Source organism: Callorhinchus milii, unplaced genomic scaffold (genome assembly GCF_018977255.1).
Source record: "Callorhinchus milii isolate IMCB2004 unplaced genomic scaffold, IMCB_Cmil_1.0 Scaffold19, whole genome shotgun sequence".
Lineage (NCBI taxonomy): Eukaryota > Metazoa > Chordata > Chondrichthyes > Chimaeriformes > Callorhinchidae > Callorhinchus > Callorhinchus milii.
The window spans coordinates 12,052,689-12,076,488 of record NW_024704760.1 but is presented as its reverse complement, the minus strand read 5'-3'; the positions used below and the strand labels follow the sequence as shown (position 1 = coordinate 12,076,488).

The 23,800-nt window shown below is 43.3% G+C and overlaps 1 protein-coding gene across 2 annotated transcripts; it reads right to left on the bottom strand.

The window, feature by feature from the left end:
• Positions 1-747: 747 nt before the first annotated feature.
• Positions 748-19,645, bottom strand: cd53 (CD53 molecule). Of its 2 annotated transcripts, NM_001293045.1 has the most exons (9): positions 19,550-19,624; positions 19,231-19,307; positions 10,857-10,935; positions 10,344-10,532; positions 9,350-9,424; positions 7,072-7,173; positions 5,251-5,352; positions 2,846-2,929; positions 1,501-1,677 (listed from the first exon to the last, which is right to left on the bottom strand). In NM_001293045.1, exons 3-9 carry the CDS (start codon positions 10,917-10,919, stop codon positions 1,612-1,614), a joined length of 681 nt encoding a protein of 226 aa, NP_001279974.1. In that variant the 5' UTR covers positions 10,920-10,935; positions 19,231-19,307; positions 19,550-19,624; the 3' UTR covers positions 1,501-1,611. The 2 variants fall into 2 exon arrangements, with proteins under 2 accessions (XP_007899786.1, NP_001279974.1); XM_007901595.2 differs by lacking the exon at positions 19,231-19,307 and having other exon boundaries at positions 748-1,677; positions 19,550-19,645.
• Positions 19,646-23,800: the final 4,155 nt, after the last annotated feature.

Here is a 23,800-nt window from a genome sequence, read left to right as displayed (position 1 = left end):
GCTGGCTCCGGCCTCCTGTTTGTTCCTCATCCCCTCTGCCTCATGTTTTTAGTCTAAAACCTTGGCATTCTCTCCCTCAATCCTTCTTCCTTGCCCCCTTCTTCTCCCTATTCAGATCATGCCTGAACACTTTCCTCTTTGACCTTGCCTACGGTCACCTCCTCTCTCCCCTAACTTGGCAACAGGTTCCGCTACTGTTAAGCCCTCCAAGACACTGGTGAAGGCCACTGTATAAATTCAAGTTGTTGTTGTGGCAATGGTACATTGGTTCAAAACAGGAGATAGAAACAGAAATAGTCAAGACCGAGAAAGGCTGGGACTAGGAGCAGGAGGAGGAACTATTGAATACCAGGAAATAATAATAATAATAATCCTTGCATTTGATATTGCACCTTATCACGGCTTCGAGACACCTTTAAGCTTTGCTACACCTGAAAAGTATTGCTTTGTACAGAGGGTCATCAACAGCTGATAATGTTAGTTATCAGGATGGGTGGTGGAGGATGTGGGACTTATTCTGTATGTTTCGCCCACAAAATACAAAGTTACTCCACTTTACAATATATCCTGTGAAGCGCTTTGGGACATCTGAATGACTTGATAAGGCATTTTATCAAATGCAAGAATTATTATTATTATATTTTGGATAGAGTATATATTTTGGAAATGAATAACAATCGGTCAATGCCTATTTGGTGTTTTTTCAGATGTTCTGCAATTGAATAAAAATGACTTCATGGATAAAAATAGATTTTTTTAATATTGATATTTTGTCATTTTCAAGGTTACAAAATTGTCCAAAAGAATAAAACTCAATTTTCACCAAATATGTGTAATATTGAATGTGCAGTTGGGAAACAAACTATTGTGTTCAGAGGAGAGGAGTCCATAGCAATTTCAAAGGAGAGAGAAAACAGATGGTTAACAGCTGATTCTTGGCCTGGCCAATGGACCAGACCTCAGTTGGAGAAGTGTTTACCTACAAAGTTATTGAATGTGCTTTGCCCGCAAAAGCACAAAATACACAGTCACTACACTTTACAATATATTCTGTGAAGCGCTTGAAGACATCTCGAAGATGTGATAAGGCACTATATCAAATGCAAGAATTATTATTATTACTAATACATAATTATTTCTGGAAAAAGTTACTTATAAAATATTCATACAAAGAAAAGAAACGTAAGAGAGTCCTGGCCGGAACAACAGATCAATAACCAATAAGTCTATAAGAGTTACGGTCGCTGATAGTGGCTTGGAAACAATGCCTCGGACACTAAGGCAATGTTTGAGAGCATGGCACTTTCTGTCCAGTTCTGCTGGTTTCTTCCATAGAAATGAAGAGAACAATTATTGTTGATCACTATCTCTAGGAATCTTCTTAACAAACAAGAGAAGCCAATCATCTTCCTGGATTTGGTAATGTTCAGCGTTTGATACTGCAGAAACCGGGAGTCACTCTTGATCTCCTGGGAAGGTGAAATGGACGACTGATGAACTGGATTGACCCCATTTTAATACATTGAAGATTTGAGCAACAAGATAGGAAAGTGTTGGTCTTGAGAAGAGCAAAGTATTCAATCTTAGACATATTTACAGTCCCACATGTAATTAATTGCATTTATAGTTGCTGGAGATCTGGCAGTACATGGTCATAGCGAAGGACATGCCTAGAACCTAGACAGAAATAACAACATCAGCAACACAGATTGACATCTCTGATCTTTATAATGAGCCCATACTAAATACAAAACCCTACCCATCATACTATTAATGCTACTACGACTTCTCAAATGTCCTCTTTGTCAGTCTCCCCAGCTCCACTGTGCATAGGATCCAGCTGATCCAAACCTCCGCCGCCCGCATATTCATCTGTACTAAACTCTGTACCCCCAGCATGACAGTTCCAGCCAGGCTCCACTAGTTCCCTATTGCTGAACAGATCGATTTCAAGATCCTCACACTTGTTTTCAAATCCCTTCAAGCCATAGCACCTTCTACCTCTCCAACCGCTTATGCCCCAACCCCCAACCCACTGCCTCCGCTCGACTGGCTCCTGCCTCCTGCATGTCCCCCCATGGCCTCCGTTCCATCATTGGTGGCCACACTTTCAGCCGCTATACTCCAAAACTCTGGAACACTCTTCCTCTACCCCTCCGCCTTGCACATTCCTTCCCCATTTTCAGGTTGCGTCTGAAGACCTTCCTAGTCAACTGTGCCTACGGTCACCTCTCCTTCCCCCCTACTTGGAATTGTGCTCTGCCACTGTCAAACACTCATTATTGAGATGTCTGAAAGCGCTTTATCATATATACTGTAAAGTGAATTGGCTATGGACAATTTTGTGGACAAAACCGGCAGCCAATTGCACACAGCAGCATCCCACAGACAGTCATGGATTGCGTAATATCCATGCTATATAAATGCAAGTTGTTGTTTCTATTGTTGTGCTTGAATTTGATATAGCGCCTTATCACGTCTTCGAGACGCCTCAAAGCGCTTCACAGAATATACTGTAAAGTGAATTGACTGAAACGCGGCAGCCAATTGCGCACTTAAAACCATTGTCTGAAAATTTAAGATTCAGCAGAATTTTCTAAAATGTTTCAATCCAATCTGCATTTGGACACAGCACCTTAAGTGATGTGTCCGGGAAAATAATTTTTCTACTGACCATTTTGAAGCAGCAAGTTATCTGACAGACTGGCAGCTTGATTGTGTGTGAAGATCTGTCCTGGAAGCTGATCAGGGGCTGCTCCGCTCAACGGAATTATATCTTTCACTTAAATGAGCGGCAGCCAGGCACTCACTGAGCTGGGAAAGTGCTTTAATCTTGAAACCTTACCTGGATAATTGACACGCAGATGATTATTATTCCCACTAAAAGGAAGTTCCCATCAAACCAGTTCCTGAATTTCTCATAGCAGCCCTGGAGAACACACAAGAAAAACATCATAAGCCTTCATGTTTTGATATAGTGCCTTATTACATCATTGAAACATCCTTGAAGGGCTCTGCAGGATTTTTGCTGTGACATGTACTGTCTGTATAGTTGTAGACAAACACAGTACAGGACAATAATGTTTCACAAACAGCCATGAAGTGATTGACCAACTTTAATGCACAGAAGGTGCCATTCATTCAATTTGGTCACTTTACCCAAGGCTGTTTGTGGGACTCTGTTGTGTGCAATTGGCTGTGTTTCGCCCACAAAATACACAGTCAATTCACTTTACAGTATATTCTCTGAAGCGCTTTGAGTCTTTTCAAGGAAGTGATAAGGCGTTACATCAAATGCAAGGATTATTATAACGATTATTGTTCAGCCCATCGTGCTCTGATGGCTGTGGGCTGTGTGATGGTGCTGTGTGTTGAGTTCCACTCACGTGCCCCCTGTTCTCTTATATTTTTCATTCCCTCCCTTCCCTCCCCTCACCCTGACCATTTCCCCCCAATGCTCAGGTCCTGACCCAACTGTACAGTACCTTGGGACGTCCTCCCGACGTGAAAGGCGCTCAATAAATGGAATCTTGTTGTTGTTGTTGTTGTTGCCATCATTTGGTCAGGCATTCATTGCCATAATAATCCTCTGCCCAAAGGAAACTCTCCTAACTCCACTCTCTGTGTTTTGGTGATGATCTTAAATTGATGCCTCTAATCACTGATTCACCGACCGTAACAGTAATAATTAGAATAATCCTTGTATTTGATATAGCGCCTTATCACATCATTGAGACGCTCTTCACAGGATATACTGTAAAGTGAATTGACTGTGTATTTTGTGGGCAAAACACAGCAGCCAGTTTGTGCACAGCAGCATCCCACAAACAGCCACGGAGGAAGGGACCAATATTTTTTAGAAAGGCTAGAGAGGCTGGGATTATTCTCATTGAAGGTTACTAGGAGACCTAATAGAGGTCTTCAAAATCATGAGGGGATTTGATAGGTTAGAAAGGGAAAAACTGTTCCCACTGGTGGGTGTGTCGGTGACTCGAGGTCACAGATTCAAAATAGTCTCTAAAAGAAGCCGAGGGGAGGGGAGAAGAAATTTTTTCACACAGTGAGTTGTTCGAATCATTGCCTGAAAGGGCAGTGAAGGCTGATTCGATAACTACTTTTAAAAACGCGGTGGATGGGTATTTGAGGAGGACGGGTTTGCAGGTTATGGGGAAAGGGCCGGGGAGTGGGATTGACATTACATTGCTCTATTCAAAGAGCCGTCACAGACTCGATGGGCCGAATGGCCTCTTTTTGAACTGTACGATTCTATGATTCTATGATTTGAGGAGATCGTTGGTCAGGAAAAACTCCCTTCTCTTTTCAAAACAAGCCATGTGAATCTTTAACACCCACCTGAACAGGCAGACAGGACCTCGGTTTACCGTCTCATGCAGAGGAGGGAACCTCCGATGATGCAACACACTCCTAGTGCTGAATTGGAGAGTCATCTTAGACTATGTGATTCCAAGCCCCGAGATGTGGGGTTTCAGCCCACAATCTTCTGACTCAGAGGTGAGAGTGCCATCACTGCGCCAGGCTGATACTGACCATTAGAACTGGGATACTACCCTGCCTGAGAGGCGCTGTATAAATGCAAGGTGGTGGTGTTGTAGAAATAGTTTGCCCCAATTTTCTTTAGTAACATCTCACATCATTGTGAATACCTCGATTTTCAAGACAGGAGATGGTCAGTCCATTGTATCTGCATCACTGTTCCCTGCTTTTATTAAAGCACTTTCTATGGAGCATTTGCTGTTAATCTTCACTTTTTCTGATCACTTTCAATCCTATTCCCAACCGGAAGTTCATCTGGCCTATTCCTGAGTAAGTCAGTCGGTGTTTCTGTGTCTTTGTGTCCCTGATTTCCTATCCCCTTGAGTGATGCGCCAGGGTCTCTCCCTCCCATTGTCCCACATGTTCAAAATATTTTAGCAATTAGATTAGTAAAATTGCAGAGTGCAAACTACAACATCAACTTGCATGTATACAGCACCCCTCATGCAGGGTAGCGACCCAGAGCGCTTGACAGTGGCAGAGCACGACACTGAGCCGGGGGGACGGGGAACTGACCGTAGGCACAGTCAAACAGGAAGGCCTTTAGGAGTGACCTGAAGATGGGGAAGGAAGGGGCACGGCGGATGGACAGAGTAAGAGTGTTCCAAAGGCTGCCTAAGTGCATCAGAAGAAAATCATCAGTTTCTATGTCTTCCCTGAAGGTGAGATTTGTACAAGAACATCTTTGAAGCTCACCTCTTTCACAAAGTCCGTGCATGGATTTTTGTTATCTAGACAGCATGAGGCTGGTACATTTCTGCCCCAGTCAGTGTGGTTGACCACCCCGCAGCACTTAAGCTATGAAAAAAGGGCACACATCATCAAACCGACTCAGAAATGAACAGCACACATAGAATCATAGAAATGTACAGGATGTCCACAAAGTCTTGTGTGTTTTTTTTTCTGCAGTGCACTAACCAACAACTAAAATATGTGGAAGAATGATGATAATTATATTTAGGAGTACTTAAGTGTTTAACTGATTCTGGACATCCAGAGGGTTTGTGTGAGTGAGTGTGAGTGAGTGTGAGTGAGTGAGCTCCAACATTTTCATGGCAGATAATGATCCATCGCCATATTTGGTCAGTGTGACATTTTCTGTCACATGGATGGAGTAAGGAGGCGAAATGCATCGCTGGCAGTTTCTTTCAGCTCCTCTGCAGTCTCTCATCTGTGTTTTGTAATGGGTGGGTAAAATGACTTTGCTCTGGACACCTTTTACAGCCCAGAAGAAGACTGTGATAGCTATTTGAATGTACAATCCAATCAATCCTATGAACTGTCTTTTTTCCCATAAACCTGGAGTTTTTTTCCTTTTATATATCTATCCACTTCTCTCTTGAATGCTAATTATGGATCGTGTCACCACCATCACACTAAAAAGGGCATTTCACATCCTACCCCCTCTCAGTGTAAAAACATTCCTCCTAATCTCCACCTTTCCTCCCTTGCTCACTGTTTTAAATTGATGTGGTCTCATCACTGATTCACCAATGAGCAGAATTAATTTCTCCCCCATTTGCTGCATCAAAACTCTTCTTAGTTTTGAAGACCCCTATCAGGGCTCCCCTTAACCTTCTCTGTTCCAAGGATACAATCACATAGGTCAATTATCATATCAAATTGTTAAGAAATGAAGTGTTTTTTTACTCAAATCTTGTGACATTTGATTATGTGTACTGTTTGATCATTTGGGTATCTGACACACATCCTCAGTGATCGACAAGTCTGCTCCAAGTCCTGTTCACAAGCTAGGATGGCTGGTCTGTCATCATTTAGTGCCCTGAGTAATGCAAATCTGCCAGCTTGCTTCTGTCATTCCATTGCCAGGCATGTCACCTTGGAGCCAGTTCATCCCACAAATGTTATTATACTATCCAGATGGAAGACGAGAGTGTCACCTAACTCATCACTTATCTTCTCCTTTAATTATTTGGAGTATTAAACAGAAACCAGGATTTCAGACATCAGATTAAAGCCCTAACGGGTAGGGCTAACTGGACAAGCAGTGGGAAAGCTTGCCAGACTGTGACATCAACAGCAAGCTATGTGATTTTATCTGGTTAGACTCCAGCAGTTAACCTAACGCACACTATAGTGCTCCCAAGCCTTGGCTCTTGCCAACCTGCAGCTAATACTTCCTGGAATTAGGTAAGCAGGATGTGTCCCCCTAGGGAGAGAGTGTGATTCCTTTCCAACAATCTGTTTCTGGGGTTTCCATGGAATTATCAGTTTGGTTTGGATAATTTTATGCACGGTGATGGGTTTCCACATGTGTCAGACCCTGGCTGACCAAAAAAGACATCAGATTGCAATTGAACTTTGCATCTACTTAAAACATTTGAAATCATTCCGCTTAAGAGGACATGGAAACGTTGCAATAGAAATGAAATGTATTTCTTCACAAAATATACCAGAATCTATTCTATTTCTACACAAAAACTACAGGGTAGATGATCTGAAGGCATGAGGATGAGATGAACTGTGCAAAATTGGTTGATATTGAGATCAATTTACCTGTGATTGAATTTGGTTCCATGCATCAGATAATCCAGTGTTGTTTGCTTTTTCGAGCTTCTTCAATCCGTCTCTCATATCACGCTGAACGTACTCATCAATCTGGTAAATGGGGTATGAATAGTCAGGAGATTAGGGTCTCACAGCTGGTAATGGTGACTCAATAAGCTTCATCAGCGAGGAGCAAACACAGTTATTGATCACCTCTGTATGTGTCATACGTTTCTAATGTTTGATGCTGCCCCTTCAGCACCGGTCAAAAGGTTGGACTTCCCAGCAATAGCTGCTGGGATCTCAGGCCCATGAACCCCCCAAATTCACACACACTCACGCACACACATTAACTCGTATGCACACACAGACACACACACATACACACACACACACTATTAGGTTGTCAGCTGCTCTTCCCACATCCCAGACTTTCTGGATCATATTGGGAGGGTCAGCCTGACCTCTGTGATGACTCTGCCCCCTGTCCTGAGAAAGCATGTGTGTGTGACTGCGTGCAGGGCACACAACTGTTCAGTCCCTTGATTTCTTGGCAAGGTACCACCAACTCTAACACACGCCGCTGAGTCTAAAGAAAATCCTAGCTCCTGCCGTGTCAGGCACTTGCTCTCCTAATCTTACCTGCTCTTTCAGTCTCACTCTTACAAATACTGTACTGAACCTTCTCTTCCCATCTCCCCCACAACCAGACTTTCAATTTCTCAGCTTTGGACGTCTTTTGGCTTTACCTTGGCTGCTCCATAAAGTAAATCTTCCCTGCGAGATGAGGGGCAGAGTACAGCTGGACACTGCTATACTGTCTAAGTGCTCGGAGACACTCCCGTAAGTGAAGGACGCGATATAAATGCAAGTTGTTGTACTGTATTTGAGGAAATGGGGTGAATGGAATTGGGGAGGGGATTGTGTAGGCAAGTGAAGTTGGGAAGAGGAACAAGATTAGGGAGGAGAATGGGATTGAGAGGGGAATTGGTTTGGGAATTTGATTGAGGAATGGGATTGGGGTTGAGGAGAGAAATGGCATTGTGTAGGTGACTGGAGATCATATTAATTCAGATAGAATTACTGGGAGATCGCTGTGCTCAAATTGGCTGCCAAACAGAGTGTACCCTTCACAGAGAGGAGTGGTTGTGTACAGGCACTGTGAGACATTGTGACAGCAAGCCCACCTCCACCTATATGCGGATGACACACAAATCTACTTTTCCACCTCAGGTATCGACTCCAGGTTCGCCAAAGTTCTATCAGCTTGTCTGGCAGATATCAGGGCCTGCACGAATGCAAACATCCTGCAGCTGAATGTGGACAAGAGGAAGCCAAACTCCTTGGCTCCCGTCAATGTCTTCATTCCTGCAGATCTGATCTCCTCAAGCTCCCTGAGTTCTCTCTCAGACTCACCAAACAAGTGCGCAATCTAGGTGTCCGGTACGACCCTCAGTTGTCCTTTCTCCCCACATCCGATCCCTGACCAGGACCGCTACCTCCACCACCTCTGACCATACCTTACCCCAAATGCAGCCGAAGCCCTCGTGTATGTGTTTGTCACCTGCCTGGATTACTCAGACACACTCTTTGCCGGTCTCCCCAGCTCCACTAAAAACATCCAGCCCATTCAGAACTCTGCTGCCTGCATACTTACCCGGTCCAAACTCCGTACCTCCATCTCACCAGTTCTGGCCCAGGCTCCACAGGCTCCTCATCACCAAACGGATCGACCAAGATCCTCACACTTGTGTTCAAATCCCTTCACTTCCTGCTACCTCCCTATCTCTCCAAGCTCCTCACTCCTCAATCCACCACCTGGTGCCTCTGCTCGACTGGCACCGGCTCCTGCTTGTCCCTCGCACCCTCTGCCCCACCATTGGAAATTGTGCATTCAGCCACTACACACCGACATGCTGGGGGTCGTACCAAATGCCTAGATTGTGTACTTGTTTGGTGAGTCTGAGGGAGAACCCAGGGAGGTTGAGGAGATCAATCCCTCCGCCTTGCCCCCTCTTTCCTTTTTCAAGTCCCACCTGAAAACCTTCCTTTTCAACTGTGCTTATGGACACCTTTTCTCCTCCCCGGCTCGGAGTCAGGCTCCACTACTGTTAAACCCTCTGAGATTCTACACTGCATGGAGGTTGCTACATAAGTGCAAGTTGTTGTTGTTGTTTATTAAATGCAGAGATTACTGGTATCTGTAAGAATTGGGTGGATTCAGCAGGGAACAGGTGTGTGGTGCTCGCCTCATAGCCCCCTCCCCCCCACGAGCTGTGCAGCGTACCTGAATTTCATAGAAGAAGAGCATGATTGCAACAACTACTTCCACCATCAGAATCAGGAGGAGCAGGATGAAGAACTAGAAAACCCGGGAGAGAAAAGGGCAACACATGAGTGACAGAAAGTAACCACTTCTCATAGCAGCTCCACTACTTGCGGTATCACCACAATGTAGCCTCGATGTCCACACTCAATACGATATGGTCAAATTACAGCTAGGACCTCCCTACTTAGGTACAACAACAAAATTACATTTGTATAGTGCCTTTCACGTCAGGAGGACGTCCCAAGGTGCTGGACAATCAGTGTTTTGCATCTGAGCTGGGATCGGAGAGGGTGGAGGGCAAGTGGGAGATTAAAGTTTTTCAGACATCATCTCTGGGGGAAATGGAGGAAGTTTATACTACTGAAGAAGGTCATTCATTCCATTGTGTCTGTGCTGACTCTGAAAGAACAATCCAGTTAACTGCCTTTTCCCAATATCCCTGAAAATTATTCTTTTTTTAGATATCTATCTAGTTTCATCCTGAAAGCTTAAATGGATCCCACCTTGACCACCATACCCAACAGAGCATTCCACATCCTAACAACACTCTACAAAAAATAAATTATTTCCTTAATCACCTCCTTTTTCCTCCTTTTTTTTCTTTAGAGAATTTCACCCACAAAATAAACAGTCAATTCACTCCACAGTATATTCTGTAAAGTGCTCAACGACGTGATAAGGCACTATATCAAATGCAAGGATTATCATTATTATTCAGAAACTAGAAATCGCAATTAAGGCAAACCATGTGGCTTGTGATTAACTTGATGTCAGCTTGGTTCAGTAGTTAGCTCGTCCTGACTAACAATTGGGACATGGCTGTGCACAAAATGGCTGTTGCATTTGCCAAAAGTAACCACAATGGCCATTATTACTGTGAAACTTGTTAAGGTGTTTAATGTGTCAATACACTATCAACATGCAACATACATCTCATCCTCCATCAACTTACCGATAAAAGGAGGCACTTGTTCTCCTTTATAGCTCCCATGTAACCCACGAATGCCACCACCATAGTGACCGAGCCCACAATGATCAGGACGTTGGCAATAGACAGGGATGGAAGTGAGGGAAACAATGCTCCAAAGTTGTTAGCCACCAGCAGATATATTCCGAGACCCAGGATAACACATCCAAGGAGCTGAAAATGCAGGAAACATTGGCACATAATGCATCACACCCGGCAACTGCACAGCCAAGCTGTCATAATTCTGTTCATTGGAAGAGGCTTAACATATATATTCAGATCTGTACTTTTACATTTATGTTAGATTGTTATTTAGATTGCTATATGAATGGTTTAGTTTACTGAATAATTTTCGCTGTTAAATTGAGCATTCCATGAACTGAATTTCACTGCACACAGAAAGAATCTTGTGCGGCATTAGATGGATGGACCCTGATATTGCTGCTGCATTACTGTTCCCAAGCATTCTGCTCAAACACCCTTTTTACCAGCACTCACCCAGAATATGAAATTGAAGGCAAACAGAATATATTTGAGGACTTTTAGACATCCCTCTGCCATATCGAGTGCTGGGCAGCTGAAAAGCAATAGAAATGGAGATTTAACATAATTCTGTACCTTTGAAATTGGCAACCACACAGATAGACTTTCATACCATCAGTTTGAAGAGATTCAAACCCTGTCCCAGAGGTGAACAATGTCTAACTCAGCGTGTAACCCCGTTCCTGTTTGTGTCACTAACAATTTGATTGATCATGTGGTCCTGCAGCTCAGTGGTTGGAGCAATCGCCTCGCAAGCGAGAGTTCGATTCCCGGGCAGGGTAAAATGTTAGGCACACTTCCTTATTCCACACGCCTCTGTTTAACAGCAGTAAAGGAACCCAGTTGTTAAGTCAATTGGTGGATTGCGTTTCCAGAGGTAATAATCCCTTAAAAAAAATTGGGTCATTCAATCTTTGAGTTTGTGAGTCGTCTCGAAGACATGGTCAGGTACTATACCAGACACAAGGGTTATTATTATCATGAAAAACATGATTTTGAAAACCTCCATTAGATTCTCTATGTAATCTCTGTAATCCATCCGACAAAGGACGGCCCTGCCTCGTACTTCATTGCTGGAGGCACGAGCCAGCAAAGCTTCTCTTTTAAAACTCAATCTCGGATCCATTTGGAGGTCACACCCGAGCCTGGTGTTGTTTCCTGTCTGAAAGCTCCAACGCACCTCAAACGCTGCACCTCAAACGTGGGATTAAAGTAACAGATTTTGCTATAAATCTAAACACAGCCTCTACAGAGCCTTCATGCAGCAGAGGTACAATTTTCAAAGAAAATTGTGGTCACTGGGTACAATTAGCTTCCTGTATCATGTGCTGTGCTGACGCAGACTCTAAACTTCATGCCTTGTGAATTCTTCATGACTTCATGACTCTAGAATTCATGCAGGATTCTGCTTAATTTGCCAGCTCTTAATTATATAAAGGGGTTCAGTATAGTTCAGGGAACGAATTAGGATTATAGTGCAGAGCTCCTGTGGGAAAGTGAGCAACAGCACAGACACAATAGGGGAAAGAGCAGGGAAACAGGAGCGAGCAACAGCACACATACATTATGGCTTCCTGTGCTATAAAATCCCCCTCGATTGCACCGCATACAATTCATAAGAATCAGTGGTGATCTAATGTTAACTTTATAATAGAGCATTTGACTCACACAGGAACAGGAGTAGGTCATTGAGCCCCCCAAGCCTGTTCTGGCATTCTATGTCTGATCTGTGCCTCAACTCCAATTACCCACCCTTGCCCCATATCCCTTAATAGCCTGACCTAACGAATATCTATCCACATCAACCGAGGTAATTTTTCTGATACAGAGAGAGAGATTTATACGTTGACAGAACTTATGACAGAAAATGGTGAGTGCCCTCGCCTTCTTCAACGTTCATTTCAAGACCTTCCTCTTTGACTTTGTTATTTGTCATCTCCAACCTCCCTGCCACACACCCACGTCTTGCCCCCATCCCTCCCAAATCCAACCCCAGCTCTGGTGCAAACCCTCAACTATCTAACACCTTGAGACGTCCTCCTGACATGACAAGTTCTACATGAATGCAATTTGTCGTGATTGTGATTAGGAAGGGATGGCGGGGATTTTGGTAGGAAAATTGTTTGAATTTGAATATACAGCAGACAAATCACCAATTCCAGAGCTTCTCAAACTAAATATACATTTATGTAGAACAATACAACACTGAAACAGGCATTTGACTCAACTAGTCTGTCTTTATAGTGTTTATAGGCTATACCAGAACCCAGTCCTCCTATTCACCATGGGACATCCTCCTGACATGAAAGGCACTACATAAATGTAAATGTGTTGCTCTTGTTTTATTCCTTCTCCTATACCCTTTTAATCCCTTCTTTAATCCCTCATGTATGCGTGAAGTTTTCTCTTCTTTACATTGGTGCTTTTTCCTTGGCCTAAATTTTGGCAATGGGTTCCACATTCTCACCTCATCTCATCTCTAGAGAGAAAAGCCACTCTTTCATGCTAGCTGTATCCACTCACCGCTGGTGACATCCTTGAGTCTGTACTGTGCTCTCTCCAAAATAGATTAAAGCACAGAACTTACTGTAACAGCCCTTTTAAACCTAGTGTCTTGGTTATTATTAAGTATGTTACTTCCCTGATGGCTTTGTTGGTAATGAACAGAGAAGAACTAAGCCATATGGTATATACCCATGGAGGTGCAAGGTTCAATCCCTAATCCACAGGTGCGCCACATCCCAAGCCTGGAAGTGGCTCTCGAATAGGTGACCATATGTCTCTGATATCTGGGGACAGTCCACTGTGTCCCTGGGGCCAAATGTGCCCCATCTTGAGTTCAACAACAAACTGAGCAAAAACAATAATATTCCCAAACAGATCTACTCATCAGAGAAACAGCCGTTAATCCAGTAACTGCCAGCATCGGCAATTGTAGTGAGTTCAGTTTTTTTTACGGGTGTCCCCAGATTTGTTTTACAAAATGTAGTCACCCTACCCATGGGCCCTTCAAGAAGTGGCCCAGCAAACATTAACACTAGTCTGGGTGAGTACGCTTTAAATCATTGTTTTGTTTCCAGTAGTTACTGACTGGCAATGTTTATGTTGTGGCCATAAATCAAGAAATATTCAACCTGGAAAATGTATTGAGTTCTAATTTCTGATCATTATTCATACCCTTGATAGCCCTGTCTGTTTGTTTGGTAAGGGTATCAAGGGATATGGGGCAATAGATTCCCTAATCAACCTGTCCATTCCACGTCTCCCGCCCGGCACGTCCTACCATTGGCTGCTGGGCCTTCAGCCTTTCTGCTCCCACCTTCTGGAACTCCATCCCACATTCCCTTCTCCTCACTCCCTCCATCGCCTCGTTCAAGGTACACCTCAAAACCCTGCTCTATATGATGACTCACCACTTGAACAGGATATTGAAGGTGTTCAGTGTCTATGTGCTAAGCAGTACAGCAGCAGCTTTCAAAGAAGAAGGAAATGATTCTGCTAAAAAATCATTATGACAGATAAGATCCTTTCATTTCAACTTCTGGGTCTGGTGTTAAGTCTGAGGATCCACTGTGACATGATAAACAGAAAAACCCTACCCATAAAATTTAAGTCGTCATCTACTATTGCTGAGCCCTGATATTAAAGGTGCTAATCTTATGTTCAGGTAAGTTATAACGTTAGGACAACAGCCACTCAGCTCAATCAGTCTCTTTGTCAGGAGAAGAGTGACAGTGGTTGCAACAACAAATTACATTTACACATCGCCTCTCACGTTCAGGAGTACGTTCCAAGGCGCTGGACAATCAGGGATTTGGACCCAAGCAGGGGTTTGGGATCAGGAGAGGTGGAGGACAGGGAGGGTAGGCAAGTGGCCAAAAACATGGTCAAAGAGGAGGATCTTGAGACATGCCTTGAAAAAGGCAAGGGAGGGAGCGAGGTGAAGGGACTGTGGGATGGAGTTCCAAAAGATGACACAGATCATCCTGTGGAGTTGTGTGAGTTACTGTCAGGCTTGCTGGAGCGGAAAGAACTGTGACTATACAATACAAAATTACATTTGTAAAGCGCCTTTCACATTGGGAGGACTTTACAAGGTGCTGAACAGTAATAATAATAATTATTATTATTCTAGACGTCCCAAAGTGCTTTACAGAGTAGACTGTAAAGTGAATTGATATCATATTTGTGGGTGAAATGTGGCAGCCAATTATGCACAATTGGATTGAAATAACCAATTGGAGTAAGGAAACTTGCCCAAGGTTTCACTCTGCCTGGAATCGAACCCAGGTCTCTTGCTTGCAAAGTGAATGCTCTAACCACTAAGCTACAGGACCCTGGTCAGGGATTAGGACCCGAGCAGAGGAAGTGGGGGGGGGGGGATGGTTGGGGAGGAATTCTTATCCTACCTTCTCTCAAACTAAACTGGACATCCCCTGTCTTGTCTTAGATCACACCTTTGGTCACCCTCCTACCCCTACCTTCCTGCCCCCCACCCTTCCTGATCCCAAACCTCAGCTTGGGTCCAAATCCCTGACTGCCCAGCTCCTTGGAATGTCCTCCCGACATGATTGGCCCTGTGTAAATGCAATTTGTTGTTGTTGCTGTAAGCGATCTTTAACTTAGGGTTAAATCAAAACAGAAGTTGCTGGGAACTCTCAGCAGGTCAGACAACATCTATTGAGAGAGGAAAGTGTAGTAACGTTTCAGGACTGATGAAACAATAACTCACTTCTATTTTTAGTTCAGATTTCAAGTATCTGCAGTATTTTGCCTTTAAGCTGGGGTAGCTGCTTTCACTGTGAGCAACCCAGTGCTCTCTCAGTGCAACTCACGTGAGACGGAAAATAAGTTGAACAGCTCAGTTACTGAGCCATTCTGTTCCACGTTAATAGCACCACCTTCCAACAGAGACAAAAAAAGTACATCAACCAAACAGAACCCTGCAGCCCGCTACTTTCCACTACATATCAGGCACTTCTATTTCAGGTGAAGTGCACACGCTTTGTACATGTTCTGCACGCACGAAAGGGGATCTGGTTTTGATTCCTGGGTGGGATGAAACCTGAGTCAAGTTTCCTTGCTAAACACACATGCCTCAATTCATCATTCACCTCCTGGCTGTCTGTGGCACATTGCAGAGTCAAAATGCCTTGTTCACCTGCAAACACACAATCACTTCACTCTACAGCAATTACTGTGGTACTGGGCCCTGACTCTGATAATTCAATATGTTGCTTACTAAACTCTGCCTGGAGATGTTTCCATGTAAACGTTAGCAGGGAATTAAAAAACAACAAGATTGCATTTATAAAGCGCCTTTCGCGTCGGGAGGACATCCCAAGACAGTTGGGTCGGGACCCAAGCGGGGGGGGAAATGGTCAGGGTGGGAGGAGGGAAGGGAGCGAGCGAGGAGGGGGGAAATGGTCAGGGTGAGGGGAGGGAAGGGAGGGAGTGAGGAGGGGGTAGAGAGTCGAGAGGGATGCTGAAGGCACGGTTGAAAAGCATTTGTTAAAAAAAATGTTGTCGTGACTTGAGAGTCTTGACTGATAACATCATACACTTAGACACTTCCATATTGAGTTAACGTCTCAACAACATTAAATAATCATGAAATCACTGAGCAGAGAGGGACAGAGGAGAATTTGAGGGATTCAACCAAACATTTTGAAGGCAGGGCCAGAGGAAGTCAAATCAATTTTGAGACAATGAGGAATGAGCAAACAAATTACATTTACACAGAGCCTTTCATGTTGGGAGGATGTCCCAAGGTGCTGGACAGTCGAGGATTTGGACCCGAGCAGGGGATTGGCATCAGGAGGGGTGGAGGGCAGGTAGGGTAGGGGTAAGAGGGTGACCAATGGTGAGGTCGAAGAGGAGGGTCTTGAGGTGGACCTTGAAGGAGGCAAGGAAAGAGGCAAGGTGAAGGGACTGTGGGATGAAGTTCCAAATACTGGGGGCAGGAAAGCTGAAGACCCGTCCCCTGATGGTGGACTTAGAAGAGCAAAGTACAAAGGCAGAGGAGATTGCAAAGATACTGGCAGGCAAGTTCCTCAATGGTTTTGAAGGTCAATAGAAAGATCTTGAAGTTGATCCAATGTGGGGTAACAGAGTTTATGCTTGAGAGGATGGGAATGGGTGTGGTGTGAGGAGCCTGGTGTGAGAGAATATGGACTTGTCAGGTGTTGGGTGGGTTGGCGCTTATGCAGGATGGATGTGGGAAGGTCAGCGAGGAGAACGAGTTTGTTTCAAGAACAAATTGGATAGATTTTTGCTAGACGATAATATCTTGGGATACAGTATATATAGTTTGGGGCACAACATGTCAAATGATTGCCAGGATGGTGGAAGGCAAACTAAATGGACCTTGGTCTTCTTACGCCTAGCAAATTCTTACGTTCTTATGAAAGTGATAGAGAAATGGAACCTTAAGGTGATGGATGTGTGGGTGAAGGGTTTGACAGCGCTGAGTAAGGATGAATGTTCCTTCATTAATGTTCAGATAAACTGTGCCACTCAGCCTATATTGTGCCTCTTCAGCCTGGGCAAGAGGCCAGTGTTAGACATGGTTCCTGCCAGTTGCCTCTGCAAAGAAGGAAACCCGAAATATTGTAGGCATGTTTCTGGGTCAAAGAAATAAGAAGTGGTCTAATCATCTCCAAAGGCCACTTCCTCATCAGGGAGAAGGTACTTTTGTTGCAGCTGCTGCTTTGGTGGTTGAGTAAGACCCTATTTTAATATATTTATTTAATGTGTAAGTGGCATTTCGGAATTTCCCTGGAGGGGGACGGAGAGCCTCAGTAATGAGGCTTGTATTGGATCACATCAAAGCAGGTGAGCAATGTGGCAGAGGTGGAAAAAAGCAGTCCTGGTCAGGGAACAGATGTGGGGGAGAAAGGAAAGCTGTGGATTGAACCTGATGCTTAAATTGGGATTGGGTTTCGGAGAGTCTGATGGAGAGCCCGGGGAGGTTGAGGAGTTTGAATCCACAGGAAAGAAGACTTTGCCAACGTTCAACTGCAGGAAATTTGCACTAATTCAACTCTTGGACGAGTTGACAGGACATCAGCGAACTGGGAGTCAAAGCTGGATGAAGAGGAGTAGATTTGGGAGTCATCTGCATATGTGTTGAAGTTTACCCCGTGTTTGCGGATGACATTGCCGAGAGGGAGGGTCTAAATGATGAAAAGTAGAGGGCCAAGGATGGAGCCTTGGGGTACCCCACAGGTGACCAGGTAGGAGCAGGAGGAGAACCCGTTTCCCAAGATAAATTGTTGGCCGTTTGTTAAATAGGATTTGAATCATGTGAGTGTGGTACCAGTAAGATGGATGAGGGAGGAGAGGGGATGGAGAAAGATGGTATGATCGACTGTGTCGAACGTGGTGGAGAGCTCAATGAGAACAAGGAGGCAGAGGGATCCCTGGTTACAGAGAGAGAGAAAACGTCATTTGTTACTTGATGAGCTTGTCTTTGTGCTGTGGGCAGCACGGAAACCAGACTGGAGGAGTTCGAGTAGGGAGTGGAGAGAGAGATGTGAGCAAATTTAATTGGCAACAATGTGTTCCAAAACTTACGTACTAATTACGTACCTTAGTGTCTGATAAACAGTCATTGAGTGACTATATTATTATTATTATTTATTAATCAAAAGAAATTATTACCCCCAGAAAAGAGATCTGCCAATTGACTAACAACCAGGTTCCTACTGACTACTAGGTAAACAGAGGTGTGTGGAGTAAGGAAACTTGCCAAACATTTCGCCCTGTCGGGAATCGAGCCTAGATCCCCTCCCTTGCCAGGCCACTGAGCTAATAGGACTCCACAGTTTTCCAACAGAACAGCCTGCCAGATCTCCCCAACTACAAAATCCCAAAACAATTTTTCGGAACCTGTTTCTTAACTTGAGTAATTTTTTTAAAAAACAAATCAAACCACATAAACAACCCAACCAAACAGCACTACTCGGTGAAGCCCTTCCTGTTGTTTTGAGGTGTGCTATATCTTTAAGTGCATTAGCTCTCACACCCTCTAGTTAAAAACATTCTGCTCTCAATAGGGAGGTAAAGTTATGAACTTAAAGATAGAAAAGACATTAAAATCCAATAATAATAATGATAATCCTTGCATTTGATATAGTGCTTTTCATGCCTTTGGTACGTCTTAAAGTGCTTCACAGAATATACTGTGAATTGTCTGTATATTTTGTATAATGAGGCAGCCAATTGCGCACAGCTGCATCCCACAAACAGTCGTGGATTGAGTGACCAAATTATTATTGTTTTTTTTTCTTGAAAGATTACAATGTAATGAAACTTGCCCGAGGTTTCGTCCTGCCAGGAATCAAAACCAGGTCTCTCACTTGCAAGATGAGTGCTCTAACCACTGAGCTACAGGATTCAATCCACAATCCAATGGACAGTTTCTAATTTCTGAATGGTGTTGATAGGAACATAGGATCAGGCTTGAAAAGTTGATCGGATAGAGAGAAATTATTTTCAGATTCAGTGACAAAAGACAGTATTCGCTCCAGATAATCGCTCCAAAAAAATTTTGGTCACTTAATCTACGACTGTTTGTGGGACACTGCTGTGTGCAATTGGCTGCCATGTTTCACCGTCACAGTCTCCACTTTGCAGTGTATTCTGTGAAGCACTTTGAGATGTCTCGATGACCGGAAAAGTGCTATATCAAATGCAAGGATTATTATTATTATTTTTAATCACACTCCCCCACCCATTCCATCCGTTCCATCAAATCTAACCCACTTAATGTCCCCCACCCACTCTGCCCTCCCATCGGTTGGTGAGCTTTTAGATACTTTTCACCAACCTCTCTCTCTCTCCTTCTCTCTCTCTCTCTTCTTCTTCTTCTTCTCTCTCTCCTCAAGAGTATTAGGTCAAAAATTGCTGTGACGGCCGTGCGGGCAGACGGTAATTGAAAGACAGATAAATGCAACAGTAACTATTTGTCGGCAAAGCTGTTTGTTCACAACTCACGAAAATAAGATTTTTCTGTCTGAGAAAGGCTGTCTGTCAAACTACAGATAGCCAGTGAGAAGTGAGAAGTGGGACTGATTCCCACTGCCTTTTGCACTTACAATGCTTTTTCTGATCTTGAGTGAGTGGTACAGTGTCTGGTTGATCCCTACCTGATCCTTTTCCGAATCTCGTGTGTCAGACGCCGTTTCTTGTCCTGTGGCTTAGCTCGGCTCAGGCTGTTGATTGAGGCTAATGGGAGGAAGGGCGCTGTCACACACGTCAGTCAGTACAAGTCTTGCTTTCAGTTTTCGTGGTTGATCTTGGTTTCCTTTATGTGGAGGAAGCTGAGAGAGAGAGGCCCATATATATGTCACAATATGTGATATTGCATCGTTTTCCAGAATCACTCAATGTTACAGGATGGAAACTGGCTTGTCAGCCCATTGAGTCCACATCTCACCTCACAGAAAACTACTGCAAAATCCTGTGAGTTGTTTCAACATTAGTTGGTGTCCTGTAGCTTAGTGTTTAGAGCACTCACCTTGAGAAGAGCTGGCTTCGATTCCCGGGCAGGGCGAAACATTGGGCAAATTTCCTTACTCCACACTCCTGTTTACCAAGCAGTAAGTAGGAACCTGGTTGTTAGTCAATGGGCAGATTGCTTTTCCAGGGGTAATTATCCCTTAAAAAAGTAATAATTTGGTCACTTAATCCTTGGCTATTTGTGGGACACTGCTGTACGCAATTAGCTGCCAAGTTTTTCCCACAAAATATACAATCAAATCACTTTTCCGTTTAATCTGTGAAGCGCTTTATCTCAAAGATGTGTTAAGACATTATATCAAATGTAAAGATTATTATTATAATGTTAATGACACCATAAAAATGCACAATAAAAAATGCTGGGCTTGATAGGTTGAATGGCCTATATGTATGTGTCAGCCTGGCTCAGAGGGTAGCACTCTTGACTCTGAGTCAGATTGTTGTGGGTTCAAACCCCCACATTGGGACTTGGAATCACATAGTTTAAGATGAGGCTCCAATGCAGTGCTGGGGTGTTGCATTGTCGAAAAACTGCCCTTCGGATGAGACATTAAACTGAGGTCTCGTTTGCCTGTTCAGGTGGATGTTAAAGATTCCACGGGGGTGCTATTTAAAAAGAAAAGGAAGTTTCTACTGGTGTCCTGGTCAACAAATTGGTTCCTTACTCTCTGCTTGTGAGACATGGCTGTGCCCATAAAATCCAGTTAATCCACTTTACAGAATATCTTGTGAAGCGCTGTGAGACATCTCCATGAAGTGATAAGGCGCTATATCAAATGCAAGGACTATTAATATTAATATTAAATATAGGAAGTTCAAAAAACAGGTGAAAAAGAGAGAAACCAAGAGTAAACTTTTACCCACACATGCCTATGCTTTATATGGTTAAGAACGCATGTGCCTGGGTCTCTCTGAGTGAGTCTGTGTGTCATATTTCTATTCTGTGAGACAAGTACATCCTATTCTTGTTCAAAGAGATTTCAGGATAACTTGAGAGAATGGTTTGTGAGGGGGGGGAGGAGGAAGCATCTATGAGTTCCTGGAACTCACAGAGATACCTCCTGATTCCTATTTTAGACTCATTACTATAATATCATTACTATAGTCTTAATTCAATCCTTTATTATGCCCATCAGAAACTCAAACATCAGCACTATTGGGACTATCTTTATTGTAGATTTAGAAACAGGGCAGATATCAGTTCTCTGAGTTACAAAGCTCTTCACAGGATATACTTTCAATTCCACTTTTTCCTTACTATTTGGTATTTCTTTAACCCACTGACTTACTTCTGATTTTAAATGTTAAATTTTAAACATAACCTGACTGAACAGGTTAAATTCAGTATTAATCCATTAGCGTATCTATCTCATTCTGAGTAAAATAGAACAATGTTTGATGTTAAAAACGTTGCGACTGAGGTAATCACAAATCAGTCATCTTTGAACAGGAAGTGGAAAATTAGTTAACTAGAAACAGGAAGCGTAGGTTAACAAATTCAACTGGCGCCTCTCACACAAGATATAACTTGTGGTCTTTCTTAACTCAATTTAAGGAAGCCTGTAGCATTCCAGAGGAGCATGTCTAGGGAATGGCATGACATACCTCTGGCTACTGGAAGAAGTTCCTATTAGGGCAACACAGTTTCCTTACAGAGAAACCTGAAAATTAGCCTGTATACTAGCAAACGTGTGGAAATCAGACCACTTGCTCATCTCATGGTTCTGGGGTCTTTGAAGAGAAAGTTTAAGGCCCTAGCTTCCTTGGTTTTGAGATGCAATTACATTCCAGCTTTCCTCTGTGTGTGGAGGAATGCACAGAGAGATGGCAGGCAGGGTGGTAGGAAGAAGGGAGAGTGTGAGGAAGGAATGGAGGGAGGAAGAAAGGGTTGATGGATGGATGGTGGATGCATGGGTGGAGTGGGTGTTTTTGTTTCTGTCTATAACTTGCTTCACCTCTGAATTTCTCTCTCACACTAATTTGCACTCTTGCTATCTATCTGTGTCATTCTGTTTTCTGTTTTTCTGGCTGTGGTTGCTCAGTTCAGATTTCTCTCTCCCCCTCAGTATCTTTCCCTTTCTCTCTCTCTCTTTCTCTGTTTGATTTGTCACTTCCTCAGTCTATGGGACTCTCAACACTTCTGTCTCATATTGTGTTTTTCTCTTTTTCTCCTCCCCTCTTTCACATATAATCATAGAGATTACAGCACAACAGGAGGCCACTCCCCATGGAGTTGATGCTATCTCTCCAGTGGAAGCTAATTACTACAGTCGTAATTCAATGCCTTATTCTGATTCTGCCCATTGGAGAGTCCAATATCTGCACTATTTAGGACTATCACAGGAACAGGAGTAGGCCATTCAGCCCTTCGAGCCTGTTACACCAATCTATAAAATCATGGCTGATCTGTACCTCAAGTCCAATTACCCACCTTTGCTCCATATCCCTTGATACCCTGACCTAACAAAAATCTATCTATCTAGATTGTAGATATGAAAGCAGGGCTGATATCAGGTGATTGTGTGTTTGTGTGCATGTTTCTCTAACTGTGTCTGTCTGTTTTGCTTTCTCTCTCTCTGTTTCTCTAATTGTGTTTGTGTGTTTGTGCATCTCCATAGAAATCTTTGACTCAGTAGAAAAGCATTGTATAGTATTGTATCAGTGTCAGTGCTTGCTCCTCTAACCCTGCAATTACCTGCATTGTATCACTCCGGCTGGCGCTGCTGCCAGGCAAAGTAGGGGATAATAACCTCCTTGGTAATCTTGGGCACATGTGCACAGCTAAAACACCTTGTTATCATCACAGCCTGGGTTCACTTCCATATTGAGTGTCTGATGCAGATTAATGAACCTGGGGGTAGTCAGCTTGTGGTTGTGGATTCTGGAAAGATATACTTGAAAGGGAAAACTTTGCAAGCCTTTAGGGAAAGAGTTGGAATAATTGGATAGCTCTTTCAAAGAGCTGTCACAGGCTCGGGGGCCGAATGATCTCCTTCTGTGCTGTAAGTTTCTATGATTCTATGATGATAAGATCGATGGGACAAAGGACCTTCTTCATCCAAACCAATCAGATAATCTTGTGAAGACGGGTAATGGAGTGACAGATGCAGTTTAGGTAATGAACCAAGGTTAATGTGTGCGCACACTGAAGTGATGAAGATACCCGAATACTGGATTTGGGGGATTTATCTATTGCAGGTCAAAATAATTTATCCTGATCTTGTTGCCATTGGTGAGGTAGCGTAATAAATTAAATGACTAAACTTTTATTTCCCTGGTCATACTAAACATCTAAACGTATTTCACATGCCTAATGCCTAATCATCACCAGAAACATTCCACAAACATCAAGCTATGATTGCTGTTTTATTAGAGCTTTTAATATCCCATCCCTGCCTTTTCCCCATCACTTAATATTGACATTTCTCAAAAGACTACCTACCTACCTTGTAAACAACCCTATCGATTCTGGATGTATTTCCGTTCCACATTCTTAGAAGTTTGCATTCTCTGATCTCACTTACAGAATCATAAAATATTATAGCACAGAAAGAGGCCATTTGGCCCATCGTGCCTGTGCCAGCTCTTTGAAAGAGCTGCCAATTAGTCCCACTCCCTCGCTCTTATCCTATAGCCTTGCAATTTTTTTTCTTTTCATGTAAATATCCAATTCTCTTTTGAAAGTTATTATTGAATCAGCTTCCAACTTCTAAACCAGAGGCTGGGAATAAACCACACCACTCATAGAAAACCAACAGTTTGTGAGCATCTGAGAGATTTTCTTTATCGCAGTCTCACTATAAATAGCAAGATGCTTTGTCAGCAAGTTTACTTTCTCAGCAAGTTAGAATAAACCTTAATCTTGGGCCACCCTCTCC

What these genes read in the sequence shown, in the direction of transcription:
- cd53 (XM_007901595.2), bottom strand. Translation starts at nt 10,919, where the DNA reads ATGGCAGAGGGATGTCTAAAAGTCCTCAAATATATTCTGTTTGCCTTC. An exon ending in CCTTCAATTTCATATTCTGG is followed by an intron (nt 10,533 to 10,856) that starts GTGAGTGCTGGT and finishes CTGCATTTTCAG; the next exon opens with CTCCTTGGATGTGTTATCCT. An exon ending in GGAACCAAATTCAATCACAG is followed by an intron (nt 5,353 to 7,071) that starts GTAAATTGATCT and finishes CTTTTTTCATAG; the next exon opens with CTTAAGTGCTGCGGGGTGGT.